The sequence below is a fragment of the Rana temporaria genome, chromosome 5, assembly GCF_905171775.1.
Source record: "Rana temporaria chromosome 5, aRanTem1.1, whole genome shotgun sequence".
NCBI classification, from domain to species: domain Eukaryota; kingdom Metazoa; phylum Chordata; class Amphibia; order Anura; family Ranidae; genus Rana; species Rana temporaria.
This window is the reverse complement of record NC_053493.1, coordinates 261,136,780-261,158,451: the sequence shown is the minus strand read 5'-3', so window position 1 is coordinate 261,158,451 and position 21,672 is coordinate 261,136,780. Positions and strand designations below refer to the sequence as shown.

The 21,672-nt window shown below is 40.7% G+C and overlaps 1 protein-coding gene across 3 annotated transcripts in view; it reads right to left on the bottom strand.

Annotated features, from left to right (window-relative positions):
• CDKAL1 (CDK5 regulatory subunit associated protein 1 like 1) overlaps nt 1–21,672 on the bottom strand; it is a 947,145-nt gene that overhangs the window by 885,240 nt on the left and 40,233 nt on the right. For all 3 annotated transcript variants that reach the window (XM_040353783.1, XM_040353784.1, XM_040353785.1), the window contains exon 4: nt 18,670–18,782. In XM_040353783.1, the coding sequence (XP_040209717.1) occupies nt 18,670–18,782 (113 nt within the window). The remainder of the gene's footprint in view (nt 1–18,669; nt 18,783–21,672) is intronic.

Here is a 21,672-nt window from a genome sequence, read left to right as displayed (position 1 = left end):
GGGGTATTGCCATACTCAGGAGTAGAAGAATGTGTTTTGGGGTGCAATTTGTTATATGCATATGCTGTGTGAAAAATAACTTGCCAATATGAAAAAAAATCTTCATAAAACTCTATGCCTCATAATACCTTGGAATGTCTACTTTCCAAAAAGGAGTCATTTGTACTTTCCTGGCTCGTTAGGGTCGCAATAAATGAAAAATAGGCTGTCAGTACTTCAGGTTTGATCAATTTTCAGAGATTGGCTCCATAGCTTGTAGACTAACTTTCACCCAGACCAAATATACACCGATTTGGGTTATTTTTACCAAAGATACCGTATTTTTCGCCGTATAAGACGCAGTTTTACTACTCCAAAAAACGGAGTAAAATGTCCCTGCGTCTTATAGGGTGAATGCTGACCAGTCACTGCCCCCCCCCCCCCCATGTCACAATCCCTCTCTCATAGGAGAGGACATGTGATGCATACCAAGAGGGAGTGGGGGGGGGGGGGGAAGACGTTTTGCACCCGGGTGTCAAAACATGGGGGATGTCAGTAGCAGTGCGATGAGGGTGTGCTCCAGATCGGGTGTCATTTGCCAGAGGTGACACCATCCTGAAGGCAGTGAGAGACTTTGCTGGGTTTTTTTTTTTTCCAGCCTAACCCCCCTCCCCTTTCGGCGCCGTGGTGTAGTACTGTCTGACTTCCTGCTCCTTCCCCCGCAGCTGCTGGTGTGAACGATGTCCCACAACCAATTCCTAGCTGCGTTCTGGGTACATCTGAGAGCCAGCCAGCCAGCCAGAGAGGATTATAATGGCAGTGTCCTCCACTGCCTGAGGTGAGCTGTTGATAAGGGGGTGGGAGGTGTGAGCTGGCATGGTATCCATTGCTCATCACCTGATAGAGGGTTAAGGTGTGTTTGTGTCTGCCCTGCCACCCTGAGCTGATCTAGGAAGGGGGGGAGGTTGCTGTGTCCACCACCACCACCACCACCAGATAAAGTGTAGCTGATTTGATAGGTGGGGTGGTATTGCTGTGTGTCCACCACCCACCTATAGTAGTAGTATAATATAAAATATTTTAGTACACCATTTGGTTCAGAATATTTTTTTTTCTTGTTTTTCTCCTCTAAAACCTAGGTGCGTCTTATGGTCAGGTGAGTCTTATACGGCGAAAAATACGGTATGTAGCAGTATAAATTTTGGAAGCAAAATTACTAATTTGCAATATTTTAGAAAACAGAAACAAAGAAAAATGCACCAAAGCAAAAGCTAAATTTCTGAAAAAAAAATTAAAAATCATATGGGTTCAGTGTTGCATGACTGAGTAATTGTCATTCAAAATGTGAGAGCACCGAAAACTGAAAATTGGTCTGGTTAGGATGGGGGTTTAAGTGCCCAGTAGGCAAGTGGTTAAAAAAAAAAACCCACACACAAATTTGAGCTGCCAGTAATGCAGCATCTGTTGACCTCACAAACTTTTAGTATTGCACAGGATCTACCCTTCTAAAAAAATAAAAAGTCACAGATTTATCAGAGTTTGGTGGTTCCACTGTTTACACAGCTTACTCTTATCATATAGACAACACTGGGAAAGGAACAGATGGCTACCCTACCATCATTTTCAACAAGATTTTGTTGTGCCCTTTGTGCAAACAAATGATAAAGGAGCCTGCTGCATTGATTTACTGATATTGCAAAGTTTGACATTCATAAAAAACATAATGGTTAAACAGTCAAACACTGAGCTTCCAGTCTACATAGATATGGGGGAACAAAAAAACCTACTCAGTAGCAGTCAGACAAATCCTCCTGCCTTGAGACATCTGCTCATCACCACAGGTAAATAAATTCACAACTGCTGATCATTTTGTATTGCTGGGAATAAATAATGGATGCCTTAGAAAACAGGGAAGCCCATGACAACCAATAAACCCCACCTACCTACCCCTAAGCCTAGTGAAGATTGGAGTGGCAAAAATCCTGTTTTTTTAGCAAGTGAAAAATAAAATGTAGTCTTTATTATTACCAAAATAGGTCTTCTGAAAATTAAGGTTCTAGCCACCTGAAGTGTATCTACACCCAAGAAAAACATTATATTGCAGCTTACCAGTTCTTACATACCGGTATGTTGACTACATTTTTTTCAGGTATTTTATTCTTTAAATGTTACCTTAACATACTTCTAGCACCAGGGTGACACTAATCCATTGTGCTATATCTATAAAGAAGTGGCATTGTTACTTTTCTGTAACCTGTAGTCCAGAGTGAAACCTGAAAACCATATTACCTGATAACAGTACAGCACAGCCAGAGAGAATAGAGGGAAGCAGGCTCACTCGATATCTGGCAGCATCAAATTGATATACCTAAATCGCATATTAAAAAACAAAAAGAGCCAATGCAATAAAGCTCATTGTTGGGGTTTATATATACTTTAACCACTTGCCATCTGTGAGGCTTTACCTCCTTCATGACCAGGGAAGAAGAGAAAGAAGAGAAAGAAGCATGGGGCCTGTACAGGAAACCCCATACTTACAATTTGCTCAATTGGTCACAAGGACCGATTCCCCAATGGTAACAAAAGGTGCTCCAATCGGGAGCTGAAGGGGCAAGGCCCGCAGCAGCCAAATGAGGCCAGGCGGAAGGTGAACATGGCGAAGATATTCAATGTGCCCCATTTGCCATATATACCATGACAACTATAACAAAAATATATGTATAGTATCCAAGTATATTGAAAATTACCACAATAGTAATCTGAGAGTATGAGTATATAGAGTACCAATCCCATATCAAGGGGCATGGGTAGAGGAGAAGAGTGAAAAAAAAAAAAAAAAAAAAGAAAGAAAACGTGAGATAGCAAAAGTAACAAAAAGTGAAAGTGGTAGAGATGTAGAAACAGGTGAAAAATAAAGGAGAAGGTGTCCCTTGGTATACCCCATTGACCATGTACACCATGACAAATGTATCAAAATAATACATGAATCCAACTCCATTAGCAGTTACCATATTGGTAATCTGGGAGAATAAATAGGTATATAAAAGTATCCATGTCATGTAGTGAGGTCCATGAGATTATGGGGAGGTGTGCAAGTGGGGGAAAAAAAGTGAGAAAAAGTCAAGGAAAAAAAAGGGTTAAGAAACATCCTGCTGTTGAGATGTGCCCTCTATCGAGAAGTGCCCAGGATGTACTGTGCATGCGCCGTATGGCACAGCACAACAGCTGATTTGCCAATCAGCTGGGCTGACGTAACCATGGTGCATGCGCACATCATAGGGGGTATCTCTCGCTGGGAGATACCATTTTATGGCCACAATTGAAACCTATACCAACAACAGGGGGGATACCGTAGTTCAGATTGTGCATCGCTGCTGCTGGAGGGCAGCATGTGTTGAAGGGTTGGTTTTGTCTGTGTTGCAACCCACCCTTTCACACAGGCAAACCCGGCCGTTCAACACAGCAAACCCATCCTGCAACACAGACAAAAAGCAGACCATCAGCATACTGTAAAGCCGCCATGTAACAGCAGGGCACAATCTGAGAACTACGGTCTCTCACCACGGTCTGTATAGGTTTCAATTGTGCCCATGAAATGGTATCTCCCATTGTAAAAGCAGCCGTCATGCTATGCATACGGAGCATGCGCAGTTCGTACCGGGCACTATTCGACGGGGACGGGGGGGGGGGGAGCACTTTGACCGAACACCGGAATATTAGAAATGTTGCAAAGTGTAGAAATAAAAACCACACTAAGTGTGTGCAAAAAAACACAAAATGTCAGTGGCATCATGCTTACTCATGTGTATGATCTCATGTGTATTAGATGAAAAGCCAAATGAAAGTAAGAGTTTACCTTGTCGTCTAAATCCCCGGGGCGGGGGGCTCTGAGGGGCTGCAGCACTACACTACCCTGTATTCATTAAGGTGAAAAACCTTTAGGGTTTACAACCCCTTTAAGTGACAATAGAGTGATCATGCAACACTGTACGTAAAATTTATAGAATTTTTTCACACAAAGCTTTATTTTAGTGGTATTTGATCACCACTTGGATATATATATATATATATATATATATATATATATATATATATATATATATATATATATATATATATATATATATATATATATATATATATATATATATATATATATATTTTTTTTTTTTTTTAAATATGCGGCTATAAACCAAATCCAATAAAAAAAAAATGTTAGAACAATCCTTTTCATGAATTTAGGTCAAAATGTATTCTGCTACATATCTTAAGTTAACCCATTCGTGCCCAAGTGTAAAACAAATGTTAACGCCCAAGCACAATTTCGCAACTGACATGTTTTACTAAAACCGTACACATCAGAGGCTTAACTAGAACCTTCAGGAGCATGGGGCCAAGTTGCAAAGGCAACTCCTGCGACTCCTGTATGTACAACCCTGGTACATATCACAACTACTTTGTGCATCCAGGTGGACTATACAATGTTTTTTTTTTTCAGAATAAATTGGGCTCTCATTTGGTGGCAAAAGACAACGCCTGATTTTTTTTATTATTAATCAAAGAAAAACTGGCCCAAAATAGTTATATTAAAAAAAAAAAAAAAAAAAAAATGTACCTGTACATGTGTTACTACCACAACCTACCACAAAAGAACAACCCAAAAAAAAATTATCCTGCTCCCAACGATCGCAGGGATACCATATATGATTATGTTAGTAGTAGTTTGTACCCTAAAAACAAATAGCGCACAGCTTTCTTTTTTTCATCCTACTCAAAACACACTGACAGTAACTGATACTGACCCGAATTAAAAAAATAAAATAAAAAATATAATATAATATATATATATATATATATATATATATATATATATATATATATATATATATATATATATATATATATATATATATATATATATATATATATACACACATACATACATATATATACACACACACACACACACACACACACACACACCATGACCTTTGAGCAAACATTGATCTACGCATTTTTTATTATATTCCCGGGTCCTGATCATTAGTACAGGACCCGAGACTCTAAGTGAGACCCTGTCTCTATGCTGAGAGCAGACTGTGCCACACTCCCAGCACAAAGACAAAGATAGGCACATATGTAGCCCCACGGAAAAAAGCCCAGTCCAGCGTGACTGCATATTCGTGTACTGTTTGCATCAGGAGGAGGGTTAAGAAAAATAAAAAGTGTATATTTTATTTTCCGGAAAGTAAAAAGGTCTGCAACCTATGGTATTATATAGTGGAATTTTATTTATACTGGTTATCACGGTGACCAGCGGCTTATAGTGGGACACCAATACTGTCACTGTACTAATGACATTGGCTGGGAAGGGATTAACATCTAGGGGAGAGTAACCAACGCCTAATATAATGTGTGCTGCTTTTACCAAGCGATCTTGTTTTTTTCTCTGTATTGCCGGAAATAAAAACAAACTCGCACAGCAAGATCACCTATCAGTGTACAGAACTCTGTTTACAACACAGAGCTCTCTTCCGTGAATGACGGAGTCAATCAGCGGGTCCCGGCGATCAATCATTTGCCAAGACCCACTGATTGACTTGTGCTGTAAGTAATCACAACACAGATGGGTTGACGGGGGGGACGGGGGGGGGGGGGGACACACACGCACCCCTTATCCGAAAGCACTGTTCACGTATCAGATGATCCAGCACACAGCGGCAGCCCTTCCATAGTAGATGTACATGGGGCATTCACAAAGTGGTTTTTAAAGTTTTAAAGCAGGTCACTTCTGAACAGGCCATATTTCAATCCATCTATGGCCAGCACTAAGACGGCAAGGCACTCTGGCTCCTCCTTAACCCCTTGCCGACCGCTGCACGACTTTATACGCCAACAGAATGTCACGGCTGGGCAAAACGACGGTTTTGCTGCGAGCTCCGCGAGTCGGATTGCGGGTCCCAGCGGACTCTACGTCCACCAGCAGTCCCGCAAACGTCTCAAGGAGAGGAAGAACAAGGAAATGCTAATGCAACCAATCCTTTCCCCGTTCTGCCTAGTGACGGGACACTGATCAACCCTCCAGATCACAGGAAGCGGTTATCAGTGTCGTGTCACACGTAGCCCAGCCCCCCCCCCCCCCACAGTTCAAACACATCTCTAGGACACACTTAACCCCTTCAGCGCCGCCTCCTGGTTAATCCCTTCACTGCCAGTCACATTTACACAGTAATCAATGCATTTTTATAGCACTGATCGCTGTGTAAATGTGAAGGGTCCCAAAATAGCGCAAAAAAGTGCCCACCATAATGTTGCAGTCACGATAAAAATACCTGATCGCCGCCATTTCTAGTAAAAAAATAAATAAAATAAAAATGCCATAAAATTATCCCCTATTTTGTAGACGCTATAACTTATGCACAAACCAAACGCTTATTGCGATTTTTTTTTAATCAAAAATAATTAATACGTATCAGCCTAAACTGAGAGGAAAAAAAAATTTTTTTTTTATATATATTTATTGTAGCAAAAAAAAAAAGTTTAAAATTGTCGCTCTTTGTTTATAGCGCAAAACAAAAACGCAGAGGTGATAAAATACCACCAAAAGAAAACTATTTGTGGGGAACAAAACACACATCAATTTTGTTTGGGATTCACGTCGCACGACCACGCAATTGTCAGTTAAAGAGACAGTGCTAAATCGCAAAAAGTGCTCCGGTCTTTAGCCAGCCAAATGGTCCGGGGCTGAAGTGGTTAACCGTCCCATTTCCAAAGTAACAGGCTGACTGGAGACTGCACTGAAGTTCAGGAAAGCAGCACAGAGCAGGAGTTAGCAACATTGGAAGGTATAAACGACAAGTAAAGGCGTAAGAATTTTAACAAATAATTTATTGGGAAAGGTTTATTTTATTGTGCTCAATTACTGTTAAACTAAAAAAACACTGAATGTGTAATACCACTTTAAAAGCACAGTTCCAGTGAAATGTATTCTGTTTTGAATAGAATTTTAAGACTCACCCCCCCCCCCCCTTTCAGCTGACTTGTGTTAAAAGGCAATTGCTATGTACCCACAGAGTTGAAGTCTTTCTTACTATTTGACACCCAACACATACTGTACACAGCGCTGTAATGACTTGACAGAAGTTCTAAGCTTTCTAAATCTAAAAAAAAAAAAAAACATGCATTTTAATCAATGCCTGTGTCAATGGATTGTTTTCCCCTCACTTCCTGTACGGACACTCAAACTAGACAGGAACTGGTCAGATTTCCATTACATGCACATGGACACATATACAGGCATAGGGCTATACAGCATAAAATATACCTGTATGTCTACAGTGCCTGGGAGCCCAAGCTGTGCCATTTGTCTGCCCCCATTGCTGCCAATTACACAGGTGCAGTCATATGTTCACGAATGCCCATGTGTGCAATTGCCAGCACTGGTGTTTACCTGAGAGTACAGGATCAAGCGTATTTTCTCATACAATACATCACAGAAAAATATGCTACAGTTGTAAATACAGTTGTATTTTATTCTGCACGCTCACGACTGTATGGCGCTCATTAGCCCTTAAAGCCCAGTTGAAGTCACAGATATGGAGTCAGATATACATTATCAAAACAACCTTCATTGTCATCTTCCCTCAGCTTTCCAATTACAGCAGTTATTCATGGTGGCTAAATATGATTGTGCAACCCAAAGGGCATGAAACTAAGGCAGGGTTGCCAAACGCCAGTAAATGTACTGACAGTTTGTAAAAAATCAGGGGCTGAAAATGTCATGCTGTGTTGACTAAGTGTAAATCAAGCAAATTACTTTGTTCTAGGTATGGTCAGTGTTTCCATATCATGTTTATACTGTTCAAATATTCACTGTGTTAGTTATCAATAGTTCTGTAATTTCTCAGCTTGCCAGTAAAAAAAAAAAAGTGCTCCGCCAGTACATTTTTCATGTTTTGTCAGTAAAAATGCCACGGGAGGTTGACAACCCTGAATTAAGGCCCCATTCACACTTGCCATTATGGTCCTCTTCAGATTTCAAAAGCAAAAAAAAAAAAAAACTAAAAAAAGGCAGCAAAGAACAGCTGCAGCCAATAAGCCTGTTCGAAGCAATGACAGGCTAACAGGAGCCGTCAGTCTGCCCCTATTTGCATGTGTCTGGACATCCAATTGTTACCTGTGGTTAGGAACAGATTGGCCCTGGATGGAGACAGATACAGGGGTTGATTTATAAAACTGCCGAGTCCAAAATCTGGTGCAGCCAAGTAATATATAATCAGCTTCCAGGTTTTATTCTTAAAGCTTAAACAGACTGAAGTTGGAGCCCTTTCACACTGACAGCGCAGCCACCTTAGCAGTAAAGCGCCACTAGTTTTAGCTGTGCTTTACTGTTTTATAGGCGCGTTAAACGTCCGCTAGCGGCTGAATAAACGGATAAAAGCGCCACTGCTTATTGATTTCAAGAGTGATGTATACACCGCTCCTAGAGCGCCCCAAAGATGCTGCTAGCAGGACTTTTTTTTTCTTTAACATCCTGCCAGAGCAGCAGTGTGAAAGCAAAGGCTGTCGGGACTTGCAGTTTTCCATTCACAGGACGACTGTCAAAGAGTGACACGGCCAGACAAACAAAGCCACGAACAGCCGCGTTTTTATTGCAACAGCTAGCAGGGGGAGAAGATCGCCCACTAGCTGTCACAACAGGAGAATTTGGGTGCAACATGTCACGAAAAGTGAAATTATCTTCTGGTACATTAGCAGTCAAAAGAAGCAGATCTGTAGATCTGTACTTTCCAAAACTATATTGGTTTGGTGCTTTTTATGTAGTGTCAAGAACTTCCAGCGCTCACCATGTTTTTATACCTTTCACACCATGCATGTGTGAGAATGTGTTGCGTATAAAAATGTAGCATGTCGGCTATGGCATGCAATATAGTATATTTTTTTTAAAATACATTTAAAAAGAAGACTCAAACAGTGCAATGTATGGTAACAATGAATTGCACCCCCTCAAACCACACACCAACGCACAGGCACTATATGGAACATAACAAGTACAGGCAGGTGTGATTTGGCTTTGAGTGTCGTCAGTCCTCCCAGCTGTCTTTTACTAAACTACTTCACTACTCCTACTCTTCGATCTTTACAACTTAAGGCTGGATTTACACTTGTACGAATCCAAAGTCGCACAACTTTGGAGTGCAACCTTAGATAGTTGTCTATCATTGGTCAGTCACACCTGTCAAATGTTAAAGTGCAACATTCACATGACTTTGAGAGTGAACATTGAAGCTCTATGGCCCTAAAGTTGCATGCAAGTCAGACCAAAGTAGAGTAGTTGAAGTCGCTGTGACTTTAGATATGAACGGTATTGAACAGTACTCTTTGGAAAAACGTGGGATGTGATCGATGTCCAAAGTTGCATAACATGTTGCACAAGTGTGAATAGAGCCTTAAGGTTAAATACTCTGTAGTCCAAGATAAGAACAAGGAGAGCTTTGAGATAACACAGTAAGTGCACACAGGACAGCTCAGAATTTCTGATTTATTTTGTGCTCATCAGGCAAGTATACCAAAAGCCCTTTGAATAGAATACTTTAACACACCTAAAGACAAAAATGAAAAAGGTTCATTGTTAGGGCTTACATACACTTGTAAGTCAGTAAGCGTGCAACAGGAATTATTAAAACAATACATTAAAGCTAACCTCTGCCAAAACCTAAACTACGTAGAACTTCAGGAGAGGAAAGTGGCATTCCAAAAGTCACCATTCCATATCCAATCATTTCTGGATGTTAATTTACTTTGACTACACAGACATCCAAATGAAGGATTGCTGTCTGGATCCAGGCACACGGCATTAATACTAAACAAGTGCATTAATTTCAGGTTAGCGGCCAGACTGTCTCAGATTCAGCGGGTGGTAAAAGTAATGCACTCATTAAAATGGATGTGTGACAAGATTTTACACATACCATCTTCCACCACAGCAAAAAAATGGAGTGAACCTGCTCATTAGATTTGATGGAACAAATACAAAATTGTACCCAATGTGCTTGCAACCATCACTTATACCGATTGCACTTCTTGTTTCGACAATGGCCCACATACACATCCAGATTATACCAGTCTGAAAACACTGCATTTTTACGAATGTATTACGAATGTATACCAGGAAGGGTAATTTAGCAAATATATTCAAGTTGCAGTTAAAAAAAAAAAAAAAAAAAAAAAAAAAATCAATCAGTCATACATTCTTGTTTTATTTTAGCCTTTTCACCAGTTTTATAGATCTTATTTTCTATATGCATGCACTGGTTTGTCATATATTAAATATTTATTAAAAGAACTCCCAGGGCACTATGAGCTAGCTAAATAGACATTACAACAGTACGTTGACATCTTAGCGTACAGAATTGGAATTTGAAATAGCGTCAAATTGCGAAATCCTATGCGATCCCCGTCACATCTAATGACACCCCGACCTTTGAGTAACTTTTCCTTGATACGGAGGACGACAATCGCGCAAACAGAATCGCGGAACGCCTGTCGCCCAAAAGTACAAGAACTTTCTAGGCGACAGGCGTCCCGCAAAACTTTGTGCGATTTTATCGCGATTGTCGCCTGATGAATCGCAGCACCATTGGAAGTGATGGGGATCGCCCGAGCATCCCGCGATTTTCCGCAATCTGAATCGCAGACAGAATCACTGCATTTCCGCCCGCCATTCGAAAAGCCAAGATGTGAGCAAAGCCTAAATGTGTAGTGAAGGCTAATGACATGTATTATAGCGATTGATTCAGAAGCTGTGTAAGGGAGCACTCAACAAAATCTCAGAATTCCTGGAGCTGTGATCTCTCGCCAGCTCAGTGTCCATCCTTTTGGACACTCCCTCTTCTCTCCTGCAGCAACCATTCTGGATAATTTTTTTTTAATATTAGATTTGTTTTCAGTCATTTGAAAGCAAGTTCCCACTCTCCTCACATATTTAGTAGCTTTTGTTCTTTTCATGGGGGAGCCCCTTTTTCGGACAGGTAGCCACTCCCACTTCAGCAATTATTTTCTAAGCGAGCATTACGGAGGACAATTAAAAATAACATTTTGCATGTTGAGTGTAGCCATGGATAGGGAAACAAGCTTGAATAGGGGCTAAATATGATTTGCAGCACCCAAATTGTTACTAAACCCACAGTAAAACCAGTCTTTATATGCAGTAAAGCATGCTCGTTATACTCACTGTGGAACCTAAGGGGTTAATCCTCCACACTGTGCAAAAATGCTGTTTGATCCCCCCCCCCTTCCTTTACTATCCCCAATCCATCTGCTGATAGCACAGAGCCTCAGTGGCTCTCTGCACATGCTCAATTTGGTGTGCATTGCTAAAGTTTTTTTTTTTTAGTTTGTTTTGGGGGGGGGGGGTTATGTGAACAGCACAGGGCCAAATAGTCAATGTCCAGACAATGCCGGTTAAACATTTTTTGCCTGCTTTCAGGTAAAAAGATGTTTAGGTAGTAGTATCCCCCCCCCCCCGACACCAGAGCCCTCATTCAATTCAGTGCTATGCCTGTCTGCAGCAGATCTCTCCCCTCAGTTCCTGGACTCCCAGGCTTTGAGGCATTGGCTCCGCTGCTACCTGCTGTCTGTCTATAGATGCAGACAACAATGCTCAGGAGTGAGCCTGCATGAGTGCCCATATAGGAAGCACCTTGCTATGGGGGCACTCACCAGAGGAGCAAAAAAAAAAAAACGCTAGAGGGGGACCTGAGAAAAGTAGGTTCAGGGCAGCTCTGTGCAATTCCATTGCAGAGAGTAAGGATAAAGAGGTTTGTTAAAAAAAAAAAAAAAAAAAAAAAAAGGGATACATTTGTAATCACAGCAACCTAATAGATCTGGTCTATTACTTTTTTGGGAGGTTGGCTGGCCATGGGCATCCACAGATATATGAGCACTTGCAATTCCAACTGTAATCCAAGGGATTATACAAAGATCATACCTTTATAAATGAATACCTAGAAGAGTAAAAACATACCTGCAACACAAAACAAGGACCTAATTTTGGACTAGAAAACACTGCCACCCCCCATGTTGTGAAGATGAAAAAAAAAGTGGGACGAATTTTGTAGTTTAGCACAGTGGGGCAGGCCGGATACCAGTATTCTTCTGCACACTCCGGGTCTTGAATGACAACACATGGGAAAATGTGCATGTATTGCAGAAATAGATTTATTTATTTTTTTACTATTATGCCTTGACACACGTTACAATTATTTCCATTGAAAGCAAGAGGGTCATCCTATGTGAAGAAGAGCTATCAGAACACATTGTTTACAAAACATATATAATTTATAAAGTGTTTACTAAAAATAATGTATCTTATATATTTCTATAAACACTGGCAGTCTTAAACTGTGTTTAGCAACATATAAGTTGTTTTATATTAACTCTTATCAGACAAGTCATACCGAAGCTGTGCCTATTTTTCTGATGTAAAATGCTTGCTGCAGTAAACTGTATATAGAAAAACCCATGCAGCGGCAAACGTGAGGAAAAAAAAAATATATATTTCCTTGAAACTTATAGATGAAAATATGAGCTGTATGGTGATATGGGTAAAAGATTTGTTATAGAAGTGTTAACCAATTCTCAACAAGGAAAAAAAAAACACACAAAATCCCAAAAATATTGGAGATTAAAAAGAATAAAAATCCTTTCAAGAAATGTATTACCCGTCTATATATTTTTTTCTTTTATTACAGCAAGCTAGAGATAGAACAAGTAAATTAAAAAACACAGTGAAACAGAATACATGATGCCACAGAACCGCGCATCTCCCGTTTCGGCTTATGACTGCAGAGCAAAGGCTAAAGCACAGAGAATACAGGGCAGAGCACCGATAGGACAGAGCCAACCTGCTGGATTACGTAGATCACGATGCGCTCCAGTCAGCTGCACTAGGAGATGATCAGTTTTATGAATGAACAATTTTGGTTATGCTTACACTTCGCTGTGACAAAGCGTATTGCTTCTGGATTTGAATAGGACCGTGTGTCTGAATATACTCCACATACATTTTTATTTATATATATTCTCCTATTTCTATCTATATACATACACAGATAAAGTGTGTGTGTGTGTGTGTGTGTGTGTGTGTGTGTGTGTGTGTGTGTGTGTGTGTGTGTGTGAAATATAACGCATTCCTGGCTAAAGCTGTGGTTTAACAGTGATTTTCTACAACTGCAGCCTTAATTAGACAAAATATACTCTTTACACAGAAAATATCTCAGATATAAAAGAACTAATGAAACATAATTACATTGTACAGTGTAGCGGACTGAGATTTAACTCTAAATAGCAGTGTAGCATTTTAAGACTTGAAGAATTACATGGAGGAACAGCGCCATCTACAGACATGTACTGGTATTATGATGTGAAGCTCTTGACAATTATGTGCAAGCAAGACATGACACTGCAAATCAAAAGATGCAGATTTCCAGCTCCTGTGTAGCCGTCACATAGCACATATTATACTTGTATCCACAATCATTAAAACATGCATGTTATAAGCATTAAAATGTAAGCAAAAACATTTTTTGTTTTGCTTTAGATAGAAGTGAGAATGGTTAAAAACCCTAGCAAATGAAAGAAAATCTCTTCAAAGTGACTGGAGTTCCCTTAGAAAGCCGTCACACCTTCTACGACCACTACCCCCCACCCAGGAAGCTCTTACACCTTTACTCTGGTGTCAACTCACAATTGTAGGATTTGACCTTACAATGGTCACCGGGAAAAATGGAGGGGTGACTTTCACAATCAGAGACCCAGATAGAAATAGAAACCCGACAGTCTAACCCTTACCTATGATAAAAAATAAAAATAAAAAATAAAATGGCCTTTACATACAACCAAGTCAGGCAGTGACCTCCGACTACCCATTACTAGCGCCCAGACACTGAGGCCGGGTTCACACTGGTCCGACAAACGCTCTGACATTGGGAGCTCATGTCGCATGACGTGTGAAAATCAATGTTTCCCTATGAGAGCCGTCTTAACTGGTGCGACACATGTCAGTCCGACTTTGAAAATGCTCCCTGTACTACTTTGGTCCAACTTTGATCCTACTTCAGCCCATTGAATATCATTAAAGTCGGATCAAAATAGGATCCTTGTCCTTACCATCCAACATTGTGATTACAGCAGCAACAAATGTTGATTAAAAAATTTTTTGTCAAGCTAGGTAGTGCTGACAGCACCAATCAAAGCTCAAAATTCCAGCTAAATTTCAAAATTCCGGTGGCGTATGATTGACAGAAGCCAGGCTTAATACAGTGGGGCAAAAAAGTATTTAGTCAGCCACCAATTGTGCAAGTTCTCCCACTTAAAAAGATGAGAGGCCTGTAATTGTCATCATAGTTATACCACAACAATGAGAGACAAAATGTGGAAACAAATCCAGACAATCACATTTTTCGATTTGGAAAGAATTTGAAAATTATGGTGGAAAATAAGTATTTGGTCAATAGCAAAAGTTCATTGCAATACTTTGTTAAATATCCTTTGTTGGCAATGACAGAGGTCAAACGTTTTGTTAAGTCTTCACAAGGTTGTCACACACTGTTGCTGGTATGTTGGCCCATTCCTCCATGCAGATCTCCTCTAGAGCAGTGATGTTTTGGGGCTGTCGCTGGGCAACATGGACTTTCAAACTCCCTCCAAAGGTTTTCTATTGGGTTGAAATCTGGAGACTGGCTAGGCCACTCCAGGATCTTGAAATGCTTCTTACGAAGTCACTCCTTGGTTGCCCGGGCGATGTGTTTGGGATCATTGTCATGCTGAAAGACCCAGCCACGTTTCATCTTCAATGCCCTTGCTGATGGGAGATTTGCACTCAAAATTTCACGATACATGGCCCCATTCATTCATTTGTTCATGTACACGGATCAGTCGTCCTGTTCCCTTTGCAGAGAAACAGCCCCAAAGCATGATGTTGCCACCCCATGCTTCACAGTAGGTATGGTGTTCTTTGGTTGCAACTCAGCATTCTCTCTCCTCCAAACACGACGAGTTGCATTTCTACCAAACAGTTCTACTTTGGATGATCCAGAAGAGGATTGGAAGAATGTCATATGGTCAGATGAAACCAAATGCTCTCTAGCAAACCTCAGATGGGCCCGGACATGTACAGGCTTAAGCAGGGGGACACGTCTGGCACTGCTGGATCCGAGTCCCTGGCGACGTAGTGTGTTACTAATGGTAGCCTTTGTTACGTTGGTCCCAGCTCTTTGCAGGTCATTCACTAGGTCACCCCGTGTGGTTCTAGGATTTCTGCTCACCGTTCTTTTGATCATTTTGACCCTACGGGGTGAGATCTTGCGTGGAGCCCCAGATCAAGGGAGATTATCAGTGGTCTTGCAAGCCTTCCATTTTCTAATTATTGCTCCCACAGTTATTTCTTCACACCAAGCTGCTTGCCTATTGCAGATTCAGTCTTCCCAGCCTGGTGCAGGTCTACAATTTTGTTTCTGGTGTCCGACAGCTCTTTGGTCTTCACCATAGTGGAGTTTGGAGTGTGACTGGACATGTGTCTTTTATACTGATAACAAGTTCAAACAGGTGCCATTAATACAGGTAATGAGTGGAGGACAGAGGAGCCTCTTAAAGAAGAAGATACAGGTCTGTGAGAGCCAGAAATCTTGCTTGTTTGTAGAGGGGAGCAAATACTTATTTCCACCAGAAATTTGCAAATAAATTCTTTCCAAATCAGACAATGCAATTGTCTGAATTTGGTTCCACATTTTGTCTCTCATAGTTGAGGTATACCTATGATGACGATTACAGGACTCTCATCTTTTTAAGTGGGAGAACTTGCACAATTGGTGGCTGACTAAATACTTTTTTGCCCCACTGTAAATGGCAGTTTCATATGTTAGCCTGCACATTTTCATTATTTAACAATAAATATTTAGATTCTTGAAAGAAATCAAGGCACTGTATTCTGCTCTGGCTTAGAATCCATGGTTTACACTATTGTTTTGAAGACAGGCCACAGGTACCTACAACCATACCAATATGCCTGAAGTTCACACCGGACAGATATTATGGTATGTTCACAAACGCGCAGAAAACACCAGCGTTCCTTTGGAAGGGTCATGACATGGACGGCTGTAAGGCTGAACCAACAAATACCAGTGTACTTTTCCTGGTTATGCATTGAAAGGGGTTACAAGTTACAAAAGCTTTAGCAGAAAAAACAGTGGATTTATATACGTATACTGATTGGTTATTTATCTGGGCACTATGATTTCAGCAACTCTTTGTACCAGCCACCTCTTAAAACCTCTCAACAACCATCAATATGAACACTTTCCTCAGAAATTTCTATCACTAATTTCTTATCACCAATTTCTACATTTCCTTGTCACTAGAGAGACATCTCACATTCACAAGTACAGTGCAGCTTTTATTCTTCTCATTGAAGAAGAAAGAAACCTATTTTTATCTTTGTGTAACAAAACAGTTTGAGATAACAATGACAGGCCATCAATCCCAGGACTATTAAAGTGCCGCAAACATAAAAAAAAAAGAAAAAATAAAAAAGTAGTAAATTAGGTTGTTCATATTAAAATTTGGCTTCTGTCTGCATTGTAAATCACTTTTCTCTTATCCTCTGCTGCCATCACGTGGTTACTATTTGTAACTACACACTGCCGGCTATCTAAACTGTATATACTGCAGTTATCAAGATTAGTTCATAACTTACTCAATTAAGAATTTCATTATTTTCCCACCTGAACCCAGTTTTTCAAGGTTAGCATGCCAATAAAACTGTACATTGGCTACCAAGTGTACCTTATTGCCCAATATTTTGTGCTTGCCAACTTTAGTGCATTGCCCAACACCTATCGATATTGCAGATCTTTATAGTGCTAAAAACACATCTGAATAGGGAAAGTTTGCACAACATATTTGGAGATACAAATCATGTGGAGTTTTTCTGAAGGGTGCGTCTTGCATGTAATTAAAGCAGTATTAAATGAAAAAAGTAATGCATTAAACCCCCCCCCCCCCCCCCCACACACATTTTTAACCGATGATATGGCCAGTATCACATTAGCGCTGCCCACTCTGAATGAATGAAGGAGTACAGGGGGGCATCTTTCCATTTATTAAATCTACTGCACTTTTAACTTTGGATAGTTTTTTTTTCTGCCAGTAAATACCTGATACAGCCCACTTAATCTTTGTCTGGTAATTAGCCTAGGCTTATGACATGCACAGCTCTCTCTCCCCCAACTCTTGTGAGTTTTCCCAGGAAGGGGAGGGGAGTTATAAGAGGGCCAATGAGATCTGCAGAGCTGGAGGTGTACCCCTGTGTAAATCCAGAAAGTAGAGCAGGCAGCAGCTTCAGCTGCCACAGTTAAAATGGTTGCAGTCAGACTTGGAGGAGGAAGATTTCTGCAGCATATTTGGCAAGTACAGAATCACAGTATATAACTGTATAAAATATGCAAAGTTGATGGAGGGAAGCTTCAGAATGGCAAAGATGTTTTTATTACAAAATGATGCGAGCTGCAGTTCCTCTTGAATAGAATTTGCAAGTAATACCCAGCCATGATATCCAAAGCATGCAATTTCAAAATGTGGTTCTACATAAAAAGTATTTTCTAAAACCGTTACCATGGCTGACCAAAGGTCCATGTTCTATTCTCTAAGCGCAAGTAAAAGCTACCATCAGAAAAGAGCAATTTTATCTGAAGCCACCATGACCACAAAAACCATACTTCATATATGGTCTTCTCAATCATTCAATTATAAATTATATTCAATTCTGAATATGGTAAGAACGTTTCTTTTTTTTACTGAAAAAAGCCAAGGTTTTGTGCATCCCCCAAACTAGCGGTGTTAACCCTAAATACTTTAGGCGACTTGTTTGAGCCACTAACAAACCTTTATGTCTCCAAAGACCCAACACTTTCCCTTGCTGGAACAAAATATGGACATCTACTTTCAAAATATCTAGATGTGTGGCGCAGAGACGGCTTACAAAATCCTTCTGTTCTGGTACAGAACCCCTGAAGTCTTGCATTGTCAAGACCATTGCCTTTCCCCATTATGCTGGCATTGTGGTAAAGCTAGGGGTACCCATTTCCATACATTCTGGCAATGTGAGGATATTGTGCCCCTGATGTGTCCCTGATCCAACAAATATGATCATTCTTTATTGCTGGATCCACTACATTGTCTTTTTTAGGCCTCCCTTTCCCTGGTATTGGAAAGATATATTCCATTACACTGGTTATCCACTGGCGTTTCCTTATGCAGGTTTTATTTTAGTAATTTTAAAAAACCTCAAAAAGAAAAAAACATAAATCACACACACCTTTATGTCTAAATACAAGGTTGTGCATGCCACTGGCTGCTGTTAATCTACCAACTCTCAGAGGCAATCTATTCTTTAGCTAAAACACTGCCTATAAAAGTATGCTGGCATCACCATTTGGATAGATTTGTTTTGTACTTTTATAACTTTTGTTTATCTGTAACAATTATATTTTTCTTTACCTATTGTAAATTACAGTAATCAAATTTGGACCGAGAAAGATCAATGTACAAAAAGCACCACCACAGAATTACCAAAGTCAACAAATCGATGGGAAACCTGCAGACTTGTGATCAAGCTTGATCTGTATTGCTTACCTGTTATGCTGTAGCCATATGCAGCCAACTGGCCCGCCATGTACTCTCCATCAGAGCTGTTATGTGAACAGCCCCACGTGCGTACCCAGATCTTCTGGGTGCCAGGTATGGTACTAAACAAAAGACCAGAGAATAATAAGTGGTTAATGTACAATTCCATTAAACTGCATTATTTTATAATCAGATACCTATAACAGAGTAAAATGCATGTCTTAGATATTGTCGTATTAGATTAAAATGACAGTATATGAATAGCATTCTTTAAAGTGGACACTAGCACTTAGAAAAGGTTATGTTTCCCTGTCACCTCCTCCTCTACCCCCCCCCCCCCTGCTCCTTTCACAACTGGGTATAAATGCATGTTGCTTTTTTTTTGGCGACACTTATAGTCACCATGGTGGGAATTAAAATTATGTGTCCCACGCCGCACCCCATGCATACACTGTTGTGCTGCAGGGCTTCAGGTGCCCTGGGTTCCCCAAATATCTGTACACAGAAGTTTTGGAAGTTCAAAACCTTTGCCGTCTTTGTGCATATGCAGGAAATCTGATGCGTCAAAAAGTCTGTGTCAGAAGCCAAAGGCCGGGCAGAGCCCTTCAGCACAAGCACCATAATGGCAGCAATGAAGGAAGTAAGGTTGAGGCAAAACACAGCAGACTGAAGTTCCTCTTTAAAAGTGCTTTCACACTGAAAGCGCCCGGTGTGGGCGGTAAAGCACCCCTATTTTTAGCAGCGTTTTTGCGGCACTTTAACCCCCGCTAGTGGCTGAAAAAATGGTTTAAGGCGCCCACAAAGCGACGCCGATTCCAATGGGCAGGGGCTGCAAAGAAGCTGCTGGCAAGACTGACGCCCTGCCAGCGCAGCGCCCCAGTGTGAAATCACTGCAGTTGAGGCTTTTTTCAGGCACTTTGCAGGCGCTATTTTAAGCACTTAAGTGCCTCAAAAATGCCTCCAGTGTGAAAGGGGTCTAAAGGATTCTCTTAGTAGCAACCCTATAAGCAAAATATTGCCAGCAGTTAGGTTCAATGCTGTAAATGAGGGGTGTCCAACCCACAATCTGGGCCTGTCTGGAGAGATGCTGTGTCACTGCAACCACGTCGGCCGACACAGACAAGCGCAGTCCATACACCTACGTAGGGATGCCATGCAAACATAGCAGGCAGCCTACATTGACAAGCCAGGCAAATGCACATCCGGAAAGATGCCTGGGCTACCACGTTTGCAATAACACCAACAGCAGGGAATGCTGCATGGCCGAATCTAAGGGGGTGGGGTGCAGGGATGGGCTGCACCAGTGATCAGGGCCAGCGCGAATTGTATTAAAAATTTCCTTCTACAGATCTCAGCAAGTAGAAGCCGGGGGGGGGGGGGGGCCTGCCCCATTCACTATAGTCACAGTTCGCCAGTGGCCACACCTATTTCGCAGCTCTCTACAAAGCCAACGTTTATCTGTGGGAACCACAGTAGGAGCTGCTCATCAACTCTCTTTGTTAGTATATTTTATGTGCGGCCCAAAACAATTCCTCTTCTTCCAATTTAGCCCAGGAAGGTCAAAAGTTTGGGAGACCCCTGGAGTAAATAAACCAGAAAATTAAAGCTTATAAAAATATATCTATATATCTATATATCTATATATCTATATATATCTATATATCTATATATCTATATATATCTATATATATCTATCTATCTATCTATCTATCTATCTATCTATCTATCTATCTATCTATCTATCTATCTATATATCTAGCTACAGTATCGCTACAGTAAAACCAAAACTTGGAAGCTGTGGCATCTTACAGTTATAGACTAGACCTGTACCTTCTATCGACTTATCTATGCGCCTACATACTGTAAACCACTATAAAAAAAATAGACAATTGACCCCTGACCTTATTAGGATTAAGGTCTTCCTTCCTCTCTCCTTAAGCCTCTTCCCACTTGGACATTTTTACTTTGTTCTCACTCTACTTTCTAACTGCTTTCAAGTGATACAATCTCTATGCTTCTATTTAGGCCCAATTTACACTAGCAGTTTAGTTAGAATAAGTGATTTTTTTTATTCTTCCCTGATCAGATTTTCCTGCTTTTAGGGACTTCTATATTAAAAAGGATGACTCATTAGACTATGGTACATTCATATTTTGGGTGTAGCATAGCGCCAAGCTGACACCACCCCCCAATCTAAAACCCAGAGATAACAAATAAACTTGCCAGAAACCTTTTATTACAAAAATACAGCTACAATGACATTTTACTGTGACATACTTTCACATAAAAAAGTTACAAACTTTTCATCAATTACACTAATGTGTTCTATTCTCATGCATTTTAAAACTTTAAAAATAAATAAAAACACACACACACACACACACACACACACACACACACACACTATAAAAAGGTAAACAATTGTATTCCTCTTGCTGTACTACTTCGTAGTTGTGCCTAAAGAGGCTGGTGTAAGCTCTTTATTGCACCCTCTCACATATCACAGTATCTAGTGGTTATGAAACTAAAATTCCACTTACATTTTATTAAAGCGGGAGTTCACTCGAAAAAAAAAAAAAATGTAACATTAGATTGATGCTCGTTTTTTCAAGGGGAATCGGGCGTTATTTTTACAATCGAAGCCGTACTTACCGTTTTAGAGATACATCTTCTCCGCCGCTTCCGGGTATGGGCTGCGGGACTGGGCGTTCCTATTAGATTGACAGGCTTCCGACGGTCGCATCCATCGCGTCACGAGTAGCCGAAAGAAACCGAACGTCGGTGCGGCTCTATACGGCGCCTGCGCACCGTCGTTCGGCTACTTTCGGAAAATCGTGACGCGATGGATGCGACCATCGGAAGCCTGTCGGAAGACTGTCAATCAAATAGGAACGCCCAGTCCCGCAGCCCATACCCGGAAGCGGCAGAGAAGATGCATCTCCAAAGCGGTAAGTATGGCTTAGAGTGTAAAAAAAAACACCCGATTCCCCCTGACAAAACGAGCCTCAGTCG